Source organism: Ranitomeya imitator, chromosome 3, assembly GCF_032444005.1.
Source record: "Ranitomeya imitator isolate aRanImi1 chromosome 3, aRanImi1.pri, whole genome shotgun sequence".
Taxonomy (NCBI): Eukaryota; Metazoa; Chordata; class Amphibia; order Anura; family Dendrobatidae; genus Ranitomeya; species Ranitomeya imitator.
The window spans coordinates 784,399,261-784,423,093 of NC_091284.1; the positions used below are offsets into that span (position 1 = coordinate 784,399,261).

At 46.9% G+C, this 23,833-nt stretch overlaps 1 protein-coding gene across 1 annotated transcript in view; it reads left to right on the top strand.

Annotated features, from left to right (window-relative positions):
- The window catches only part of ATM (ATM serine/threonine kinase), a 237,502-nt gene that overhangs the window by 93,078 nt on the left and 120,591 nt on the right, over window positions 1–23,833 (top strand). The window contains exons 23-27 of the mRNA XM_069759148.1: window positions 12,323–12,422; window positions 12,772–12,948; window positions 15,421–15,590; window positions 15,675–15,918; window positions 21,360–21,478. Coding sequence (XP_069615249.1) covers window positions 12,323–12,422; window positions 12,772–12,948; window positions 15,421–15,590; window positions 15,675–15,918; window positions 21,360–21,478 — 810 coding nt within the window. The remainder of the gene's footprint in view (window positions 1–12,322; window positions 12,423–12,771; window positions 12,949–15,420; window positions 15,591–15,674; window positions 15,919–21,359; window positions 21,479–23,833) is intronic.

The window sequence follows — 23,833 nt, forward strand, 5'->3', positions numbered from 1 at the left end:
GTTTTTTACCTCATGTGCCACTTGTAATACTGCCTTGCCCCGAGCTCACAATACCCCATTATGTGCAGATTGTGATCTGGCCTGTGTGCAGCCGTCACCAATGCCGCCCCAGACCCTGCGGAGCCTAGTTCCCCTGAGTGGGCCGCTTCCTTGTCACGGTCTATGGATTCCCTGGCCAGGGCAATAGATTCACTACGGGGTCCCTCTTTAAGTCAGAACGTCATCTTGCCTACCGCAGAGGATCCGTCCACCACCAGGGGGTGTACTCGGTCTCTAAGGACCCAGAAAACTGACCCATGTTGCGTCCCCTGAGAACGACCGTGCTTGTACTTCGGCTTCAGCTAGTTCAATTTTTCGGTCCCCTTCTGAGAACCGTAATGCACATGACTCTGAATCCGAGTCTGATGCATCTTTAGTCCAGGATTCCTCGACTTCTCAAGAAACGCTTGACTCTCTTTTTGAGGCGGTGAATAAGACCCTGAAGGTGGACGAGGAATCCGTATCCACTCAGGAACACGTGGGGTCTTTTAAGAAGACCTGACGTGTCCAAAAAGTATTTGTCACTCACCCTGACATCGTCCAGAAACACAGAGACCGGCCTGATAAACCTTTCACGGGTCAAAAGTCTACTGAGTCCAACTACCTCTTTGCTCAGGAACTAATGAAGGACTGGCTACAGTCCCCCTCAGTGGACCCTGCTGTATCGCATCTCGCCTCCAAAACGCTCTTTTTCTTGTCTGATGGTTCTTCAGTCAAAAACCCCTCTGACCGCCAAATTGATTACCTAGCTCGCTCGGTCTTCGGGGCTACAGGAGCGTCACTTTTTCCATCCTTCGCGGCTACTTGGGTGGCTAAGGCTATGGTATCTTGGGAGGAAGTGCTGGCCACAACCATCCATGACAGTAATCTACCTCCAGAGGCGATCAACCTGGCTAACCAGATAGCACAAGCCGGGGACTTCGTGGTTAACGCCTCAATAGACACTGCCAATTGCACTGCACAAACAGCCGCAAATGCAATCTCAGTCAGAAGAGTCTTGTGGCTCCGAGATTGGCGAGCAGATTCTGCTTCCGAAAAATCATTGACATCTCTACCCTACCAAGCTGGTCGCTTATTCGGTGAAAAGTTGGACCAAATTATCTCTGGTGCCACCGGAGGAAAGAGTAAATTTCTTCCTAAAAAAAAAGCCTTCCTGGCCGTTTCGGTATCAACAACCGGCCCTTTCGCACCAATCCCACTTGGCCATCTGCCTCCTCTGGATCAGGACGAGTTTCGCATGGAAACAGGTTCCCAGGTCTCATACAGGCCTTACCGTAACTGGAAACCCAGACCGAGGTCTTCTAGATCTAAGGGATCTTGATCCCTTAGATCTTCCACTCAATGACTCGTTGCATCATCTGGAGGACGTCGACAAAGTAGGCTGCCGTTTACTTTCGTTCCGCCAGGCCTGGCTCTCGGTCGTCCACGACGAGTGGGTCAGAGAACTGGTGTCCTCCGGATACAAAATAGAGTTTTCTCTACCCCCCGCACCCCCCCCCCCCCCCAACACGTTTTTTCCAGTCGTATCCTCCCAAAACAAAGACAAGGGCCAAAGACAAGGGCTTTTCTCCAGGCCATAAAGGCACTTCAAGGGGACGGAGTCATGATTCCTGTTTCCCTACACCAAAGGTTCAGGGGGTTTTACTCAAACCTATTCCGACTGATACTGGAACTAAAGCTTCTAAACCATTTTGTCAAAATTCGACGCTTCAGAATAGAGTCCCTCCGTTCTGTCGTCGCATCCATGGAAAGGGGAGAGTTCCTAGCATCCATAGACATCAAGGATGCCTACCTCCACATCCCAATTTTTACTCCATATCAACGACCCACTGATAAAAGGCCCGTCATATCCAGCCTGCGAGGAGTCCGTCGACATCACGGTGGATACTCTTTATCGCCTGGGTAGGAAGATAAACTTCGAAAAGTCTTCCCCAGTCCCAGCTCAGCAGATTTCTTTCCTGGCCTTGCAGCAGGGAGCTCAGAGTTAGTCTCTCCCGCCCAGTCTCTCACTCCATTCGTTTCAGCATGCGCATTCTCGGGAAAATGGTAGCAGCCATATAAGCAGTTCCGTTCGCACAGTTCCACCTCCGGCCCTTACAACATGCGCTGCTGTCGGCATGGAAGGGGAACTAGTCCTCTCTCGACCGTCGTCTCCGTCTGTCTCAGCAGGTCAGGCAGACCCTCAGGTGGTGGACGCTGTAGTCCTTCCTGTACCAGGGAAAGTATTTTCTCCCAGTGCGCTGGCTGGTGGTGACCACCGATGCCAGCCTTTTGGGCTGGGGTGCAGTCTTCAACCACCACACAGCACAGGGGCGGTGGTCCACTGGAGAGTCGCATCTCCCCATCAATATCCTGGAAATACAAGCGATCAGACTAGCTTTGCTCAATTTTCACCATCTCCTGGCAGGTCACCCCATCAGAATCCAGTCCGACAATGCCACAGCGGTGGCGTACATCAACCGTCAAGGGGGAACCCGCAGTAAGACGGCCATGCTCGAAGTGACCCTGCGTTGGGCCGAGACTAACCATTCGCCCATCTCGGCGATCCACATACCAGGTGTGGAAAATTGGGCAGCAGACTTCCTCAGTCGCCAGGGCCTCGCCTCGGGCGAGTGGTCCCTTCACCCAGAAGTTTTCCAGCAGATTTGTCATCGCTGGGGGACCCCGGATGTGGATCTCATGGCCTCACGGCTAAACAACAAGGTTCCCCAGTTCATTGCCCGATCCCTCGATCCACGTGCCGTCGGAGCAGATGCCCTGGTCCTGCTTTGGCATCAATTCCGCCTCCCGTACATTTTTCCTTTTCTTCCCCTGCTACCAAAGGTCATCAAGAAGATCAGGGCAGAGGGGGTACCGGTGATCCTAGTTGTTCCGGACTGGCCGCGCCGAGAATGGTACGCGGAACTGGATCAGCTGGTCGCCGACGTCCCCTGGTGGCTTCCAGATCGCATGGATCTTCTCTCACAGGGCCCAATTTACCACCAGAACTCCGGGGCCCTGTCTTTGACGGCGTGGCCGTTGAATCCTGGATTCTAGCCCAAGCTGGATTCTCCCCTGAGGTATCCTCCACCATGATAAGTGCTAGAAAGCCCTTGTCCTTGCGCATTTATCACTGTACCTGGCGAATCTTCTTCGCATGGTGCAACGCCCATGGACGATCTCCTCTAGGATTCTCCATCCCTTCCTTATTGGAATTTCTCCAATCAGGCCTTGAGTCAGATCTCACACTTAGCTCTCTCAAGGGACAGGTGTCCTCCTTCCACCTCAACGAGGAGATTATTCTGCATTCGTTCTGTCCGGCACCAGTCCATCGCGTTGAGAAAGCCCTGCACACTCTTGATGTGGTTAGTGCCCTTCGACGATATATCTCACGGACGGCTCTCTTCCGCAAGTCAGATGTCCTATTCGTACTTCCAGAGGGACAAAGGAAGGGCTTGCCAGCTTCCAAGGCTACTCTAGCCAAATGGATTCGAACGGCTATTCAGGAATCCTATTGTGTCAAGGGTGTTCCTGGGATTAAGGAAAAAGCTAACATATTAAACACCTTCTTCTCCACGGTATTCACGGTGGAAAATGAAATGCTAGGTGAAATCACAAGAAACAATGAAAACCCTATATTAAGGGTCACCAATCTAACCCAAGAAGAGGTGCGAAACCGGCTAAATAAGATTATAATAGATAAATCTCCGGGTCCGGATGGCATACACCCACGAGTACTAAGAGAACTAAGTAATGTAATAGATAAACCATTATTTCTTATTTTTAGGGACTCTATAGCGACGGGGTCTGTTCCGCAGGACTGGCGCATAGCAAATGTGGTGCCAATATTCAAAAAGGGCTCTAAAAGTGAACCTGGAAATTATAGGCCAGTAAGTCTAACCTCTATTGTTGGTAAAATATTTGAAGGGTTTCTGAAGGATGTTATTCTGGATTATCTCAATGAGAATAACTGTTTAACTCCATATCAGCATGGGTTTATGAGAAATCGCTCCTGTCAAACCAATCTAATCAGTTTTAATGAAGAGGTAAGCTATAGGCTGGACCACGGTGAGTCATTGGACGTGGTATATCTCGATTTTTCCAAAGCGTTTGATACCGTGCCGCACAAGAGGTTGGTACACAAAATGAGAATGCTTGGTCTGGGGGAAAATGTGTGTAAATGGGTTAGTAACTGGCTTAGTGATAGAAAGCAGAGGGTGGTTATAAATGGTATAGTGTCTAACTGGGTCGCTGTGACCAGTGGGGTACCGCAGGGGACGGCATTCGGACCTGTTCTCTTCAACATATTCATTAATGATCTGGTAGAAGGTTTACACAGTAAAATATCGATATTTGCAGATGATACAAAACTATGTAAAGCAGTTAATACAAGAGAAGATAGTATTCTGCTACAGATGGATCTGGATAAGTTGGAAACTTGGGCTGAAAGGTGGCAGATGAGGTTTAACAATGATAAATGTAAGGTTACACACATGGGGAAAAAGGAATCAATATCACCATTACACACTGAACGGGAAACCACTGGGTAAATCTGACAGGGAGAAGGACTTGGGGATCCTAGTTAATGATAAACTTACCTGGAGCAGCCAGTGCCAGGCAGCAGCTGCCAAGGCAAACAGGATCATGGGGTGCATTAAGAGAGGTCTGGATACACATGATGAGAGCATTATACTGCCTCTGTACAAATCCCTAGTTAGACCGCACATGGAGTACTGTGTCCAGTTTTGGGCACCGGTGCTCAGGAAGGATATAATGGAACTAGAGAGAGTACAAAGGAGGGCAACAAAATTAATAAAGGGGTTGGGAGAACTACAATACCCAGATAGATTAGCGAAATTAGGATTATTTAGTCTAGAATAAAGACAACTGAGGGGCGATCTAATAACCATGTATAAGTATATAAGGGGACAATACAAATATCTCGCTGAGGATCTGTTTATACCAAGGAAGGTGACGGGCACAAGGGGACATTCTTTGCGTCTGGAGGATAGAAGGTTTTTCAACCAACATAGAAGAGGATTCTTTACTGTTAGGGCGGTGAGAATCTGGAATTGCTTGACTGAGGAGGTGGTGATGGCGAACTCAGTCAAGGGGTTCAAGAGAGGCCTGGATGTCTTCCTGGAGCAGAACAATATTGTATCATACAATTATCAGGTTCTGTAGAAGGACGTAGATCTGGGGATTTATTATGATGGAATATAGGCTGAACTGGATGGACAAATGTCTTTTTTCGGCCCTACTAACTATGTTACAATGTTACTCGGTCGGTGGGCGCCTCTTGGGCCATTCGGCACCAGGCGTCAGCACAACAGGTCTGCAAAGCTGTGACTTGGGTCCAGCTTGCATACTTCTACAAAACACTACCACATTCTTTCTCCATCCTCTGCAGATTCTACCCTTGGCAGGCGCATTCTGCAGTCGGCAGTACCTTAGTTGTAAGCCTAAGGTACATGGGTATTAGCAGCTATGTTGCTCCTCACCCAGGGACTGCGTTAGGACATCCCATGGTCCTGTGTCCCCCATTGAGGCGTAGGAGAAATAGGGATTTTTGTGTACTCACCGTAAAATCCTTTTCTCCGAGCCAATCATTGGGGGACACAGCACCCGCCCTGTTAGCCTATTGGCTTGTTGTTTCTTCTTTGGTTTTGACATAGTTTTATTGTCTCTTGTTTAATACGCCTACTGCTTTACTACCGAACTGGTTGAATATTGGCCAGTGAGAGGGTGTATACTGCAGAGGAGGAGTTAATCTTTCTGTGTTATCTTTGTGTCCTCCTAGATGCTGTTTGTGCTACTGGAAGGGCCAAGGAAAAGTCTAGCCGCTTCCAAAGCTACAATAGCAAAGTGGATTCGTTCAGCTATCCAGGAGTCCTACCGAGTCAGAGGTCACTCCGTCCCAGCAGGGATTAAGGCTCATTCTACTCGGTCAGTGGGTGCGTCTTGGGCCATCCGGCACCAAGCATCGGCAGCACAAGTCTGCAGTGCTGCGACTTGGTCCAGCCTGCATACGTTTACAAAACATTACCATGTCCATTCTCAAGCCTCGGCAGATGCATCCATTGGCAGACGAATTTTGCAGGCGGCAGTGCCGCATCTGTAACTTGTGGGTACAAGGAGCAATTGCAGTGGATTGTTTCCCACCCAGGGACTGCTTTAGGATGTCCCATGGTCCTGTGTCCCCCAATGAAGCGTAGGAGAAATAGGGATTTTTGTGTACTCACCGTAAAATCCTTTTCTCCGAGCCAATCATTGGGGGACACAGCACCCAACCTGTTAGCCTATTGACTTTAGTTTTTTTCTGTGTTGACTTGGTTTTGACATAGTTCATTCTTGTTAAATGTTAAGCTCCTACTGCTTTGTTACCGAACTGGTTCACTTAGAGCCAGCAGGAGGGTGTATACTGCAGGGGAGCAGTTATTCTTTATGTGTTAACTTAGTGTCCTCCTAGTGGAAGCAGCATAACACCCATGGTCCTGTGTCCCCCAATGATTGGCTCGGAGAAAAGGATTTTACGGTGAGTACACAAAAATCCCTATTTCTAAACGTGGAAAAAAGGAGAACCCCTTTAAATCAACTCCAACTTTAGATTTAAGCATTGATAGCACTTATCTACCACTTTATTGTTATATACTTAGTGGCTTCCCAGAATATGTTTCTGTGTTAATGAACAAAGAGAAATTTTTGGAGTTAAGGACCCGATTCATCAAGACCGGCGTTGTTCATGCCAGTCTTGATGAGGAGGTGTACTGGAGTCAGACACTCTTGATTCTTTAAGGTGTGCACGCCTTTTAATCATTTTGACACATCTTAAAAATGTCATGCACCTCTGTGTGCCCATCGCCATAAAATTCACTGAGTAAGATTTGTGGAATAAGGATCGCTGTCTCGTCATGAATTTGACAAGTGGAGGTTGCTACTCCCAGCTACTTTGTTAGAAGTAGGCAAAAATGGACTGAGACTGACAAAAGTCTCTAAAATTTTAGCGCAGCTTTTGCAACTTTTCAATCCTTTTTATACCAGAATTCTGGCGTAAAAGCTTTGATGAATCGGGTTTTAACCCCTTCATGACCCAGCCTATTTTGACCTTAAAGACCTTGCCGTTTTTTGCAATTCTGACCAGTGTCCCTTTATGAGGTAATAACTCAGGAACGCTTCAATGGATCTTAGCGGTTCTGAGATTGTTTTTTCGTGACATATTGGGCTTCATGTTAGTGGTAAATTTAGGTCAATAAATTCTGTGTTTATTTGTGATGAAAACGGAAATTTGGCGCAATTTTCACATTTTGAATTTTTATTCTGTTAAACCAGAGAGTTATGTGACACAAAATAGTTAATAAATAACATTTCCCACATGTTTACTTTACATCAGCACAATTTTGGAAACAAAATTTTTTTTGCTAGGAAGTTATAAGGGTTAAAATTTGACCAGCGATTTCTCATTTTTACAACGAAATTTACAAAACCATTTTTTTTAGGGACCACCTCACATTTGAAGTCAGTTTGAGGGGTCTATATGGCTGAAAATACCCAAAAGTGACACCATTCTAAAAACTGCACCCCTCAAGGTGCACAAAACCACATTCAAGAAGTTTATTAACCCTTCAGGTGCTTCACAGCAGCAGAAGCAACATGGAAGGAAAAAATGAACATTTAACTTTTTAGTCACAAAAATGATTTTTCAGCAACATTTTTTTTATTTTCCCAATGGTAAAAGGAGAAACTGAACAACGAAAGTTGTTGTCCAATTTGTCCTGAGTACGCTGATACCTCATATGTGTGGGTAAACCACTGTTTGGGCGCACGGCAGGGCTTGGAAGGGAAGGAGCGCCATTTGACTTTTTGAATGAAAAATTGGCTGCACTCTTTAGCGGACACCATGTCATGTTTGGAGAGCCCCCGTGTGCCTAAAAATTGGAGCTCCCCCACAAGTGACCCCATTTTGGAAACTAGACGCCCCAAGGAACTTATCTAGATGCATAGTGAGCCCTTTAAACCCCCAGGTGCTTCACAAATTGATCCGTAAAAATGAAAAAGTACTTTTTTTTCACAAAAAAACTCTTTTCGCCTCAATTTTTTCATTTTCACATAGGCAATAGGATAAAATGGATCCTAAAATTTGTTGAGCAATTTCTCCCGAGTACGCCGATACCTGATATGTGGGGGTAAACCACTGTTTGGGCACACGGCAGGGCTCGGAAGGGAAGGCGCGCCTTTTGACTTTTTGAATGGAAAATTAGCTCCAATTGTTAGCGGACACCATGTCGCGTTTGGAGAGCCCCTGTGTGCCTATGCATTGGAGCTCCCCCACAAGTGACCCCATTTAGGAAACTAGACCCCCCAAGGAACTTATCTAGATGCATACTGAGTACTTTAAACCCCCAGGTGCTTCACAGAAGTTTATAATGCAGAGCCATGAAAATAAAAAATAATTTTTCTTTTCTCAAAAATGATTTTTTATCCTGGAATTTCCTATTTTGCCAATGGTAATAGGAGAAATTGGACCCCAAATGTTGTTGTCCAGTTTGTCCTGAGTACGTAGATACCCCATATGTGGGGGTAAACCACTGTTTGGGCGCACGGCAGGGCTCAGAAGGGAAGGTACGCCATTTGGCTTTTTAAATGGAAAATTGGCTCCAATCATTAGCGGACACCATGTCGCGTTTGGAGAGCCCCTGTGTGCCTAAACATTAAAGACCCCCCACAAATGACCCCATTTTGGAAACTAGACCCCCAAAGGAACTAATCTAGATGTGTGGTGAGCACTTTGAACCCTCAAGTGCTTCACAGAAGTTTATAACGCAGAGCCATGAAAATAAAAATAAAAAATTCTTTTCTCAAAAATGATTTTTTAGCCCGCAATTTTTTATTTTCCCAAGGGTAACGGGAGAAATTTGACCCCAAAAGTTGTTGTCCAGTTTCTCCTGAGTACGCTGATACCCCATATGTGGGGGTAAACCACTGTTTATGCACATGCTGGGGCTCGGAAGTGAAGTAGTGACGTTTTGAAATGCAGATTTTGATGGAATGCTCTGTGGGCGTCACGTTGCGTTTGCAGAGCCCCTGATGTGGCTAAACAGTAGAAACCCCCCACAAGTGACCCCATTTTGGAAACTAGACCCTGAAAGGAACTTATCTAGATGTGTGGTGAGCACTTTGACCCCCCAAGTACTTCACAGAAGTTCATAACACAGAGCAGTGAAAATAATAAATACGTTTTCTTTCCTCAAAAATAATTTTTTAGCCCAGAATTTTTTATTTTCCAAAGGGTTACAGGAGAAATTGGACCACAAAAGTTGTTGTCCAGTTTCTCCTGAGTACGCTGATACCCCATGTGTAAACTAATCAGTAAACAGTAAACTACTGTTTGGGCACACGTCGGGGCTCAGAAGGGAAGTAGTGAATTTTGAAATGCAGACTTTGATGGAATGGTCTGCGGGCGTCACGTTGCGTTTGCAGAGCCCCTGGTGTGCCTAAACAGTAGAAACCCCCCACAAGTGACCCCATTTTGGAAACTAGACCCCCAAAGGAACTTATCTAGATATGTGGTGAGCACTTTCAACCCCCAAGTGCTTTACAGAAGTTTATAACGCAGAGCCGTGAAAATAATAAATACGTTTTCTTTCCTCAAAAATAATTTTTTAGCCCAGAATTTTTTATTTTCCCAAGGGTTACAGGAGAAATTGGACTCCAAAAGTTGTTGTCCAGTTTCTCCTGAGTACGCTGATACCCCATGTGTGGGGGTAAACCACTGTTTGGGCACACGTCGGGGCTCAGAAGGGAAGTAGTGACTTTTGAAATGCAGACTTTGATGGAATGGTCTGCGGACGTCACGTTGCGTAAACAGTAGAAACCCCCCACAAGTGACCCCATTTTGGAAACTAGACCCCCCCAAGGAACTTATCTAGATATGTGGTGAGCACTTTGAACCCCCAAGTGCTTCACAGACGTTTACAACGCAGAGCCGTGAAAATAAAAAATCATTTTTCTTTCCTCAAAAATGATGTTTTAGCAAGCAATTTTTTATTTTCTCAAGGGTAACAGGAGAAATTGGACCCCAGTAATTGTTGCGCAGTTTGTCCTGAGTACGCTGGTACCCCATATGTGGGGGTAAACCACTGTTTGGGTGCACGTCGGGGCTCGGAAGTGAGGGAGCACCATTTGACTTTTTGAATACAAGATTGGCTGGAATCAATGGTGGCGCCATGTTGCGTTTGGAGACCCCCTGATGTGCCTAAACAGTGGAAACCCCTCAATTCTAACTCCAACACACCCCTAACCCTTATCCCAACTGTAGCCGTAACCCTAATCACAACTCTAACCCCAACACACCCCTAACCCCAACACACCCCTAACCACAACACTAATTCCAACCCTAACCCTAAGGCTATGTGCCCACGTTGCGGATTCGAATGAGATTTTTCAGCACCATTTTTGAAAAATCCGCGGGTAAAAGGCACTGCGTTTTACCTGCGGATTTTCCGCGGATTGCCAGTGTTTTTTGTGCGGATTTCACCTGCGGATTCCTATTGAGGAACAGGTGTAAAACGCTGTGGAATCCGCACAAAGAATTGACATGCTGCGGAAAATGCAACGCAGCGTTTCCGCGTGGTATTTTCCGCACCATGGGCACAGCGGATTTGGTTTTCCATATGTTTACATGGTACTGTAAACCTGATGGAACTCTGCTGCGGATCCGCAGCCAAATCCGCACCGTGTGCACATAGCCTAATTCTAAAGGTATGTGCACACGCTGCGGAAAACGCTGCGGATCCGCAGCAGTTTCCCATGAGTTTACAGTTCAATGTAAACCTATGGGAAACAAAAACCGCTGTACACATGCCGCGGAAATACTGCACGGAAACGCAGTGGTTTACATTCCGCAGCATGTCACTTCTTTCTGCGGATTCCGCAGCGGTTTTACAACTGCTCAAATAGAAAATCGCAGTTGTAAAACCGCAGTGAAATGCACAGAAAAACCGCGGTAAATCCACAGCGGTTTAGCACTGCGGATTTATCAAATCCTCTGCGGAAAAATCCGCAGAGGACCAGAATACGTGTGCACATCCCGAACCCTAACCCTACCCCTAACCCTACCCCTATCCCTAACCCTACCCCTAACCCTAACCCTAGTTCTTACTCCAACCTTAGTGGAAAAAAAAAATTTCTTTATTTTTTTATTGTCCCTACCTATGGGGGTGACAAAGGGGGTGGGGGGTCATTTACTATTTTTTTTATTTTGATCACTGAGATAGGTTATATCTCAGTGATCAAAATTCACTCTGGAACGAATCTGCCGGCTGGCAGATTCGGCGGGCGCACTGCACATGCGCCCGCCATTTTTGAAGATGGCGGCGCCCAGGAAAGAAGACGGACGGACCCCGGGAGGCTAGGTAAGTATAAGGGGGGGGAGATCAGGGCACGGGGGGGTGCGTCGGAGCACGGGGGGGGGGAAGTGGATCGGAGCATGGGGGGGGGGGGGTGGATCGGAACACGGGGGGGGGGGTGGATTGGAGCACGGAGTGGGGGATCGCTGTGCGGGGGGGTGGATCGGAGCACGGGGGGGTGGATCGGAGCACGGGGGGGGATCGCTGTGCGGGGGGGTGATCGGAGTGCGGGGGGGTTTGATTGGAGCACGGGGGGTGTGATTGGAGCACGGGGGGAGCGGACAGGAGGACGGGGGAGCGGAGCACAGGGCGGAGGGGAGCGGACCACAGATTGGAGGGCTGGGGGGGCGATCGGTGGGGTGGGGTGGGGGCACATAAGTGTTTCCAGCCATGGCCGATGATATTGCAGCATCGGCCATGGCTGGATTGTAATATTTCACCAGTTTTTTAGGTGAAATATTACAAATCGCTCTGATTGGCAGTTTCACTTTCAACAGCCAATCAGAGCGATCGTAGCCACGGGGGGGTGAAGCCACCCCCCCTGGGCTAAACTACCACTCCCCCTGTCCCTGCAGATCGGGTGAAATGGGAGTTAATCCTTTCACCCGATCTGCAGGGACGCGATCTTTCCATGACGCCACATAGGCGTCATGGGTCGGATTGGCACCGACTTTAATGACGCCTACGTGGCGTCATGGGTCGGGAAGGGGTTAAGTGTTATATCTTCGTTTGAGTGGTTTCCATCTGGTTTTGCAGTGATCCCATTTCACAGGTAACCATTATAGGTAATAATATCGTGCACCACCAGGGATTGGTGAAGTATCTAAAAGGCCCTTATACTGCTATGATAAAACGGAGCCATCCTAACCATTAACCTCTATTATTCTGATTACTGACAGACTCTTCCAGGATGTGAAGTTGCAAGCTCTGCCCTTGAAGTTACAGCAAAGGGCTTTTGAAAATGTCTACATGAAGGTCCAGGAGGGAATGAGTTACTTGGTAATACCATCCTACATTTTGCATCATCTTTCTGTCTATCCATTTCCCTCTTGCCTGTAATTTACTACTTTTGCTGCACTAGTTACAGCTTAATTTTTAAAGGAGTTGATTTTTTTCTGCATCATGGAAATAAGTAATCAGCAAAATTTTAGTAATGTTTCCACATGATTGCCACCATTAAATGACAATCCTCATGTGGATCCAGTCCACACCAGAAATCTAAGCGTCAGCCTTAAATTTCTTTCATGGAAATAGGGGTCAATTGTAACTAACACATGATATATAATTGTTAAATTGTGAATACAGCCATACTCATAATTTTTATCATCCCGTTCATTTTGTTGTTCAGTCTCGCAATTGTCAGGACCCAGAAGATCTACCTGATGAGAAGTATAACCGAAATTCTACACTACTTATGTTGGTGTCTGTGATCCTGTCCTCCAGCCCCGTGTGTGAGAAGCAGGCGTTATTTGCCATATGTCAGTCTGTGAGACAAAATAACCTGGATCCTCAACAGATCAAGAAGGCAAGTCATTTCATGGCATATGCGAGTTTTATAAAACTGATGACCAGTCCTTACTTTGTCCGGTTTACTTGGCAGTGGTGCCTAAAGATGGATCCCTACTGTTCTCATAACTATGGCAGTGGCACATCTCACAGCTCCAAGATCTCCAGCAGGGCCTCAACCACCATGTGTCTTTGAAAATGTTAGTCTTCTCATATAGCCACAGGGACTTTATGGGCCCCTGACAGACGGCCTATGCTAAAGATGGTTCATTAGTTTTAAACAATTGGCTGTATATTAGCAGTGTTGGGCTTTGATTAAAGGGTAACTGTATGTTCAAGTAACTTTTCAGTATAATTTTTTTCTGAATATTAGGAATAACACGATCCATGGCATGACTTTTATCCTGCAATCCTAATATTTCACCAGTTTTCTATTAACTTGCAGTTGACTCTGAGCTGGTAGGAGGAGATTCCCTGCTATGACGTCTCACATACACAGCACAGAGTACAGAGTCCATAGACCATGAGGCGCTTAGTTGCCGTACTAGTCTTGCAATGTTAATCTCTTAGTGATAAATCCTTCACGGTTAGTTAACAGCAGCACACACTTTGACAAGTGACACATCCTGAATTCTGTGTTTCAATATCTGTCTCCTGCTGTCTTCAGATTACATAGCAAAAGCCTGCTGACATATTCCCTTTAATTAGAACACAGAAGCAGCAGCGAGGAAATTATTCAGCACTACTGAGTTGTGTGTATGTGAATCCTGTTCTGGGAGGATGTGGGTATGGTAAAAGACTTGTTAGAAAGTTCAGCTCAATTATCTTTTTTGTGTGTAACTCTGCCAGTCTTCTCACTCTGCTCCTTATTACTCTTAGGCTGTTTGCACACGTTCCGGATTCTTTACGGTTTTTTTGCGTTTTTTTGCTATAAAAAGCGATAAAACGGCGAAAAAAAACGCTGACATTAAGCATCCTATTAAAAGAATGCCATTCGCATTTTGTATGCACATGCTGCGTTTTTTTCCTGAGCGGAAACGCATTCCAGAAAAAAACGCAGCATGTTCATTAATTTGCGGAATCGCGGGGATTACGCACACATAGGAATTCATTGATCCGCATACTTCCCACATGGGGCTATGCCCACCATGCGGGAAGTAAGCAAATCATGTGCAGATGGTACCCAGGGTGGAGGAGAGGAGACTCTCCTCCAGGCCCTGGGAACCATATAATTGTTAAAAAAAAGAACTAAAATAAAAAATAGTGATATACTCACCTTCTGATGGCCCCCGGAGTCTTCCCGCCTCTCAGCAGTGCACGCGGCGGCTTTCTTTTCCCCGGGATGCTGTGTGCGAAGGACCTGGGATGACATCACGGTCACGTGACCGTGACGTCATCCCAGGTCCTTCGCACATAGCATCCCTGGGGACGGAAGCCACCACGTTCACCGCTGAGGAGATTGGGGCCGTCGGAAAGTGAGAATAACCATTTTTTTAAATTTTTTTTATTATTTTAAAGAGACCTTTTTACTATTGATGCTGCATAGGCAGCATCAATAATAAAAAGTTGGTCACACTTGTCAAACACTATGTTTGAAAAGTGTGACCAACCTGTCAATCAGTTTTTCAAGCGATACTACAGATCGCTTGGAAAACGCTAGCATTCTGCAGGCTAATTACGCTTGCAAAACGCTAGTGTTTAGCGGGAATACGCATGCCAATTCCGCATGCGATATACCCGCGGCAGGAGTTGCGGAATTGCCGCCGAAATTTCGGCAGCAGTTCTGCAACGTGTTCACATAGCCTTACCCCTCTTTTCTTTATAAATTGTAGTAAGAAGTGTAACCTGACACTCTGTTTTGTCTTCAGCAAGGCAAAGTTAAATTATTAGTCTATGCAAAGTTTGCTGAAAGTACAATTCCCATTAAACTGTGCTGACCCAGAGAAAATATCTAGAGCGATAGACATGGAGGGACTGAGTCTAAAAATGTGGTAAATTCATTAAAGTTGTGTGAAAGTAAGGCTTCTTTCACACTAGCGTCGGGCTCGGCCCGTCGCAGTGCGTCGGGCCGAGGTTACCGACGCTAGCGTTGTAAGCACCGCACAACGTGTGCAGCGGATGCAGATTTTCATCGCATCCGCTGCCCCATTGTGAGGTGCGGGGAGGTGGGGGAGGAGTTCCGGCCGCGCATGCGCGGTCGGAAAAAGCGGTCCGTCGGCAGCAAAAAGCGTTACATGTAGCGTTTTTTTGTGCCGACGGTCCGCCAAAGCACGACGCATCCGTCGCACGACGGATGCGACGTGTGTCAATCCGTCGCAATGCGTCGTCAATACAAGTCTATGGGGAAAAAACGCATCCTGCAAGCACTTTTGCAGGATGCGTTTTTTCTGCAAAACAACGCATTGTGACGGATTGCAGTTAACGCTAGTGTGAAAGTAGCCTTATTGGTGTAACTTTTATGGTTACTTGTCTTTTCTCCATTTTGATACAGGTTTTAGAAAGGGTTTCTACCACCCTGGGGTACAGAAATATGAAAGACTTAGTGACCTCACACTTAGATTACTTGGTGTTTGAATGGCTTAGAATGAAGATTCCGGAATACAACCTGTCTACTTTTCCATACACCTTGTTAGATTACTCAAATCTCAGAGATTTCTACAAGTTAGTAAATATCTATTATTATTATCATTATTCATTGTATATATGCATATGTGTGTGTATTGCCCTTTCTGCTCTTCACTACAGGTCCTGCTACAAGGTGCTTATTCCACCCGTAGTCATAAGGAGCGAGTTTGATGAGATCAAGTCAATGGCTCAGTGTATTGAGGAGGACTGGAAGGTCCTACTTGCTGACTGTTTCCCTAGAATTTTAGTGAATATTTTGCCATATTTTGCATTGGAATCTAAAAGTGACTCTGAGAAGACTAATAGGGCAATTGCATTAAAAGTCTACGATTTGCTACGAGACGACAGCTGCTTAGGAATAAAGGTAATTCTTTGCTTGCTTTACAGGGTATAGATGCCTTTCTAAGGAATTTTTTCCTTTCACCCATGACCTCACACCTGAAAGAGGGCCCCGCCCACCAAGGACAGGAAACCTACTAAAATTAAAGGGCGGCACCTCTCCTCCGCATCAGTTGGTTCCCTGTCCTTGATGAAATGCTGAAATCCGTGGTCTTTACCCAGCCCTGTCCCTGTGTCCGGAAGAGCAGGCTACATGACTATGAAGCCGGCCTTAAGGCGCCTGGAAGGGCCGTTCACAGATTCAATGAGGGCTCTTATCCACGTGCGGGCGGCAGAGACGAAGATACACAGCATGTCTCAGACCGCCGCGCCACACTCCCCGTGTCCACTCTCCATTTGGTGTCAGCGTGATGCAGCAGCCGGGAAGCTTGCCTAGTGTCAGCGCGCTCCACGGACACTCGCTCAGCTAAGACTAAGAGAAGGAACAGGGAGTTTGCGCTATGCAAGACCCCGCTAGCAATGGACTGGAAGAAAAATATCTGCTCAGACTTCCACATCAATCAGTGAAGAGACCCCAGACTTTGCAGCAAGCCTTAGATCTGTTACTAGAGCTGAGGTGGAAGGCTCCCTAAAAACCCTATTAAAAAAGTGAATAAAAGACCTGGGGAATTAACTACCGATTCTGACTCTTCTCCATTATCAGAGGAGCAATATAACAGTGAGTCTTCATCCTCATCCTCCTAGGATAGTGACATAGGGGGCAGACCATGTTCCTGGTGGATGATACAGATAGGCTAGTTAAAACTGTTAGGTCAACAAATGGTTTAAAGGAGGAGAAGACTGCGAAGTCCCTGAAAGATGTGATGTTCGGATGGTTGGAGCAGAAAAAGAAGTGCACCTTTCTGGCTAATAGTAAAATCCAGGCACTCATTAACAAGCAGTGGAGAAAACCGGTGCGATGCCCTCATCTGCAAAAAGCAGATATCCTTTTGAGGAAAAGGGCTCAGAATTATGGGATAAGGTCCCTAGGATTGATGGGACCATATCAAAATCCTCAAAAAAGTCATCACTACCCTTTGAAGATTCTGGGGTACATAGAGATCCTTAGGGTACCGTCACACAGTGGCATTTTGATCGCTACGACGGTACGATCTGTGACGCTCCAGCATCGTAACAATATCGCTCCAGCGTCGTAGACTGCTGTCACACTTTGCAATGTACGACGCTGGAGCGATAATTTCATGACGTATGTGCGATGTAGAAGCCGTTGGTTACTATGCGCACATCGTATACGATATATGTTACACCATGCGATCATGCCGCCACAGCGGGACACTAGACGACGAAAGAAAGTTTCAAACGATCTGCTACGACGTACGATTCTCAGCGGGGTCCCTGATCGCAGGAGCGTGTCAGACACAGCGAGATTGTAAGTATATCGCTGGAACGTCACGGATCGTGCCGTCGTAGCGATCAAAATTGCACTGTGTGACGGTACCCTTAAGAAAAAAAAGCAGATGGCTATCTGAAGCACACATGGGAAGAGCAGCAGGGGATCTGAAGGCGGTAATTGTCAGAACTGGTACTGCCTGTTTCCTCATGATTTGGTTGCAACAAGTGGATGTACAGCTCAGAAATAAAACTCCAAGGGATAAAGGTACCTTCACACTGAACAACTTTCCAACGAGAACGACAACGATCCGTGATGTTGCAGCGTCCTGGATAGCGATCTCGTTGTGTTTGACACGCAGCAGCGATTTGGATCCCGCTGTGCCATCGCTGGTCGTCGCTGAAAGTCCGGAACTTTATTTGGTCGTCAGGTCAGCGAGATTCGTCATGTTTGACAGCAAAAGCAACGATGCCTACAATGTTTTTTCATGGAGCAACAACCAGCGAGAACGATAAGTACGTCACTGGATCGCTCCTGAATCGTTCTGCTGTTGCCGGTGTTTGACGTCTCCTAACGACCTAAACAGCGGCTCGTTGTCTATATCGCTGCAGCGTCGCTTAATGTGACGGTACCTTTAGATTTTGGCCAACCTGCCTTTCTTACACAGAGCCGCAGCATTCCTAGCAGACACATCCACAGACTCGGTGAAACTAGCAGCTAGGTTCTGCTGGATTAGGCTAGGTTCACATTGCGTTAATGGGTTAACGCTAACGGACTGCGTTGCACGGCGAAATTGTCGCAATTAACGCCGTGCAACGGGTCCGTTATCGCACCCATTGACATCAATGTGATTTTTATCTGTAGCGCATCACTAGCGCATGCCACTTTCGGCACGCGCTAGCGATGTGCCGTTATTTTGTGACGGACCTCGGACACTGCTTGCGGGAACTACAAACGCGACCCCTCTAAAGACATTGCGTTAGCGCAATCCGCTAGCGCTATGCGCTAAACGGATTGCCCTAACACAATGTGAACCTAGCTTTATTGAATGCAGAGAGATGGGCTTTGTGGCTCAAGGGCTGTCTGGGGTATTAAAAGTCAAGAAATAAACTGGGCTCAATACCATATGATGGCCAATTTTTGTTCTGGAAAAAAATGGACAACATCTTAAAAATGGTTGGTCACAAGAAGAAGGGCTTTCCCTGATTCACCAGTGATTCAAGGGAGACTTCCTTTTGGAGGAAAAAATATTAATTGGGGACTCTGGGGAAGAGGAGGAAGTGGGAGTTTAAAAGTAGGAAAGAGGCTGGATTCCTGTTCGGAGGTCCCTCTTCAGCTTCCAAAAAATCCTCACAATGATGCCAGGCTAGTAGTAGAGGGAAGGCCTTCCCTATTCATCCAGGCCTGGGAGAACATCTCCAGCACCTGGGTTCTGTATTTAGTAAGGGAAGGTCTGAAAATAGAGTTTTACCATCTGCCTTGTCAAATCTTTGTAATGACACCCACCAGAAAGTCCGTGAAAGAACAGCTAGCCCTAGAGACAGAGATCTTGGGCCTGATAGAGATGCAGGTTCTGTGTGAGATCCCAGAGGAACAAAATGAAGGGGATTTTATGCCCCCCTCTTTTTGATAAAAATAAATAGATGGTTCATTCAGGACCATCATTAATCTGAAGAATCTCAATCGGTGGATAAAAAATCACACCTTCAAGATGGAATTTGTAAGTACAACCATAAAACTGCTTCATCACAATTCTTTCATGGTGGTCATCAATTTAAAGGATGCTTATTACCACCTCCCGATTCATCCAGACCATCAGAGACGCCTAAGAGTAGTCTTGTAAGTACAGGGGGAGGTCAAGCATTACCAATTCAGGGAGCTTCCATTCGAGCTGTGGGTGGCTCCGAGGGGCTTCACCAAGCTAATAGCCGACTTCCTCATAGTAGGGAGATAAGAATACCAGTGCGCAACACTGTTGAAAGACGTGAGAGTCGTCTTAAGGTACCGTCACATTTAGCGACGCTGCAGCGATATAGACAACGATGCCGATCGCTGCAGCGTCACTGTTAGGTCGTTGTGTGGTCGCTGGAGAGCTGTCACAGACAGCTCTCCAGCGACCAACGATGCCGAAGTCCCCAGGTAACCAGGGTAAACATCGGGTTACTAAGCGCAGGGCCGCGCTTAGTAACCTGATTTTTACCCTGGTTACCATTGTAAAAGTAAAAAAAACAAACAAACAGTACATACTTACATTCCGGTGTCTGTCCCCCGGGATCAGCTTCCCTGCACTGTGTAAGCACCGGTCGTAAAGCAGAGCGGTGACGTCACCGCTGTGCTCTGCTTTACGGCCGTCCGGCGCTGACACAGTGCAGGGAAGCTGATGCCGGGGGACAGACACCGGAATGTAAGTATGTACTGTTTGTTTTTTTTTAACTTTTACAATGGTAACCAGGGTAAACATCGGGTTACTAAGCGTGGCCCTGCGCTTAGTAACCCGATGTTTACCCTGGTTACCAGTGAAGACGTCGCTGGATCGGCGTCACACATGCTGATTCAGCGATGTCAGCGGGTGATCAGCGACCCAAAAAAAGGTCCTGATCATTCCCAGCGACCAACGATCTCCCAGCAGGGGCCTGATCGTAGGTCGCTGTCAGGCATAACGATTTAGTTAACGATATCGTTGCTACGTCACAAAAAGCAACGATATCGTTAACAAAATCGTTATGTGTGAAGGTACCTTTAGAAGATCTAGGCTGGTGGATGGTGAACACTCAGAAATCAAGACTAAAACCAGTAACAGTACAGACTTTCCTGAACCTTGTTCTAAATTTCGAGCTTCAGGCTTGTCTCTTGCCCGAGAACAAACTGAACAAGGTAGTAAACCTTGCGTCAGCAGCTATAGATCTTCCAAAAATGATCCTAAGGAAGGCATTGTCTGTTAGGAGCCCTGACATCTTGCATCCCAGCGGTCAGATGGGCCCAGCTTCAGTGGGAAATTCTGTCTTCACAATGATAGCTAAAAAGGCATTTACAAGGGAAGGTGGAATTTTCTTTGGAAGTCATAAACTTCCTCTCCTGGTGGACAGACAGGGCAAACATAACATCAAGGGTCCAATTGGTGAGGCCGGTAAACCGATGCGAGAAACTCGGGTTGGGGGCTCATCTGAGGGATCATACAATTCAGGGGTCTTGGTCACACTTAGAGAAGGGTCACTCGTCTAACCTGAAAGAATTCTGGAATGTAGAAAGAGGGCTTCCTCCATATCCTCCTTGGTTGCGATGTCTGAGTCCTGTCGGACAATTGGGTTTTGGTTGTGTATATCAACCACCAGGGGGAACAAGATCCCACCTCTAATGGAAGGAGCAAATAGGCTCTTCCAGCTGGGAGAGCAACATATTTTGTCCCTAACAGCGCTGCACATAAAAAGGGCAGAGAACACTAAGGCAGACTTCCTAAGCTGCAACAAGCTGCAAAAGGAATGGACCCTAAACTCCCAGGTGCTTCAGCGAATTATTCACTTGTGGGGATGGCTGGAAATAAACTTGTTTGCCGACAAACAGAACAGTAAAGTAAAAAAGTTATGTTCACGAAACCCAAGAGAAAACCCATATGCGGTAGATGCCCTTCAGGTCCCCTGGGACTTCAGGGTTGCTTATGTCTTCCCTCCAATAGCGATGATTCCAGTTGTCGCGAGAAATCTGAGGGAGGATCAGGCAAGAGTGATTCTGATTGCCCCTTTCTGGCCAAAAAGACCACGGTTTTCCCCATTGAGGGCATTGTCCGTGTCAGATCCATGGATCCTGCCAGAGATTCCAGACCTTCTCACTCCAGGTCCAATATTCCACCCTCAGGTGAAGGTCTTCCGTCTAGCAGCATGGAATTTGAAAGGGCAATACTGAGTCGGAGAGATTTTTGCATGGGGTTGGCCCTGCTCCTCTCACTTCTGCATGGGGCAATGAGTGGGTAAGGGGACATTACGTATATGGTATTGTTTGCCTGTCCCATTCTGTATGTTAGATAGAAACCAAACGCAAAATTTGTCTGATAATGAAATGTGCTCAAAATTATTTTGCAGCAAATAGACGATGTATTTCAGCGGAAATTACCAGAAGTTGTGGTGGAGTTACTGATGACTTTACACGAGTCACCAAGTGATGGAGAAACAAGCAAGAGAGACTTTCTGCAGTACACAAGGTAGATGAAATCTAATTATTGTCACTTCATCATTTTTTATGGCATCGCATTGTTTCTGATAATTTTGGGTTGTACACAGGAGCAAGAACTTTAGTTTTATGACTTTAATTTTATGGTGAAAATGATGTTACCTTCGTTCTATGGTCAGCACAGTAATGGCGAACTAAATTTAGATAGTTTGTTTCACTCCTTAAAAGAAATAAATGTCCCAAAGTTTTTTAAAATTAAATAATTTATCGCCATTTATATAATTTTTACATGTTGTAGATTTAGTAGCTTTATCACCTTTTCCTAGCCCACGTGTGTGATGTGCGCGTTTGTCTTTTACCTTTGACAATCTAACAAGAAAGTCGGCTTATTTTCTCCTTCTCATTTAGGGACACAGGACCGTGGGTGTATGCTGCTGACACTAAGTGAATACATAAAAATTAACTCTTCCTCCTCTGCAGTATACACCTACCACTGGCTCCAGCTCGAACCAGTTCATGCTTAGTAACCTTAGGAGGTACATGGGTCTGCTATTCAGACCACAATTTCATATTTTATTTTACTTGTTGTTCTATTTTTCACCTTTTAATATTTTTTCCTTTTTATGGATCACAGGGGAGAAGGATCCCTTCAGGGTTCTGATCTCCCTCAACCAACAGCAGGCAGGAACGTGGAGTGTCGCCTCCATGTACCCCCTCCTGCACCGTTGTAATGTATGTATTTTAGGGGTGACGGGTCCCTTCAGGGCACAGCTCTCCCCACACCAACAACAGACGGGAACATGGAGTGTCGCCTCCTAGTACCCCCTTTTGCAGCCAGGCTCTTTATGGCCGGACCAACAGCCCTGACCCATCCTTAAGCAGTTAACCTCTAGGATGTACAGAGGCATCTATGGCGTCCGTGCAGCCCCCACTGCATCACCACTGATTGAACAGCGGTGATGGAAGGAGGCCGACGGTCCCTCTCCACATCCCTATCAAAGAGATGGTGGATGGAGACTTCCTGCACCGTCAACGCTGCTGCCCCTGACCTGCAGGCAGAGCAGTCGAGCTCTGCACTTCTTCAAAGGGACTCCAGACAGGATGGGTAAGCTCCTGGGTCGTGCTCAGCAAGGAAAGGGCTCCTGCAGCACACGCACAAGTTTTCCCAGTTTTCCCCTAGGTGCGTCCTGGCAGGCGCTGGAAATGTAGTCCCCGGCTTCGGTGTCGGATAGGTTGCAACCCAGAAGCTCCGCTCCCTCACTTTCATCACGCCGGCGGCTCTGCCCAACCTTTAGACGCTTCTTGCTCAGAGCAAGACTGACTTTCTTGCTCCTTGTGGCCATCTTTTCCTTACCGGCTGCCTCTCAGCACATTGCCATGGGGACAGAGTATCACAGAATCAACATCCCAGCGGCTATCGCTGGCCAGATCGATTACATCGGGAGGACCTCACAGGGCCACAGGACCTGGGTAAGAGCTGTGCTGCGACACCCATTGGTCTCTTTTTCTGCAGTATTTCACCAGCAACTAGCCACTAAACTCTATTGAGTTATTTAGTCAGGACAGACTGGGGTACATCATTTCATCCTTCAAGACATCTAAGAGAGCCACCAAAACACAGTGTTTTTTACCTCATGTACCACCTGCCAGACGTCGTTGCCACAGGGATAGAGTACACCACTCTGCAAGGCCTGTGATCCCGAATGCTCTCAGGAGCCCCCCTCCGCTACCTAACTTAGTGTACCTAGTCCCTCTGAGTGGGCTTCGTCACTGTCGCGGTCCATGGCTTCACTAGCTAAAGCGATTGAGTCCCTCCAAGACTCCTTATTGGGTCGGGGCATTCGTCTGCCTGTCTTACAGAGTTCCTCCACCACACTGGAACCGTCGGCCTGCATTGGCCGTTCTCAGTGAAAACATACAGAGGCATCAAGAAAACGGACCCATAGCACATCTTCTGGGCCTTCTCATGCCTAGGCATCCGTGAGCTCCATTTCTCGCTTCCCCTTACCAGGGGTTCGCAGCGATCAGCACTCTAAATACGAGTCTGACGAGTTCTTCGACCTCGATTCGCTTTATTATCAGGGGACCGTGGATAGTCTCCTAGAGGCCGTCAACCAGACTTTGATGGTTGACAAGGACTCTACCTCCACCCCGGAGCATGCGGTGTCTTTCAATAGGACCAAACGTCCTCATAGGGTGTTTGGCCATCACCCTGAGTTTCAGGACATAGTGCGACGGCATAGTGAGAGGCCGGACAAACACTTCTCAGGTCAGAAGCCTCTTGAGGCGAGATACCCTAACACTCTCCCCCTCTTTCGCCGTGACGTGGATAGCCAAAGCAATTGTCTCCTGGGCAGATACTCTGAGCAAAACCATACAGAGTAGT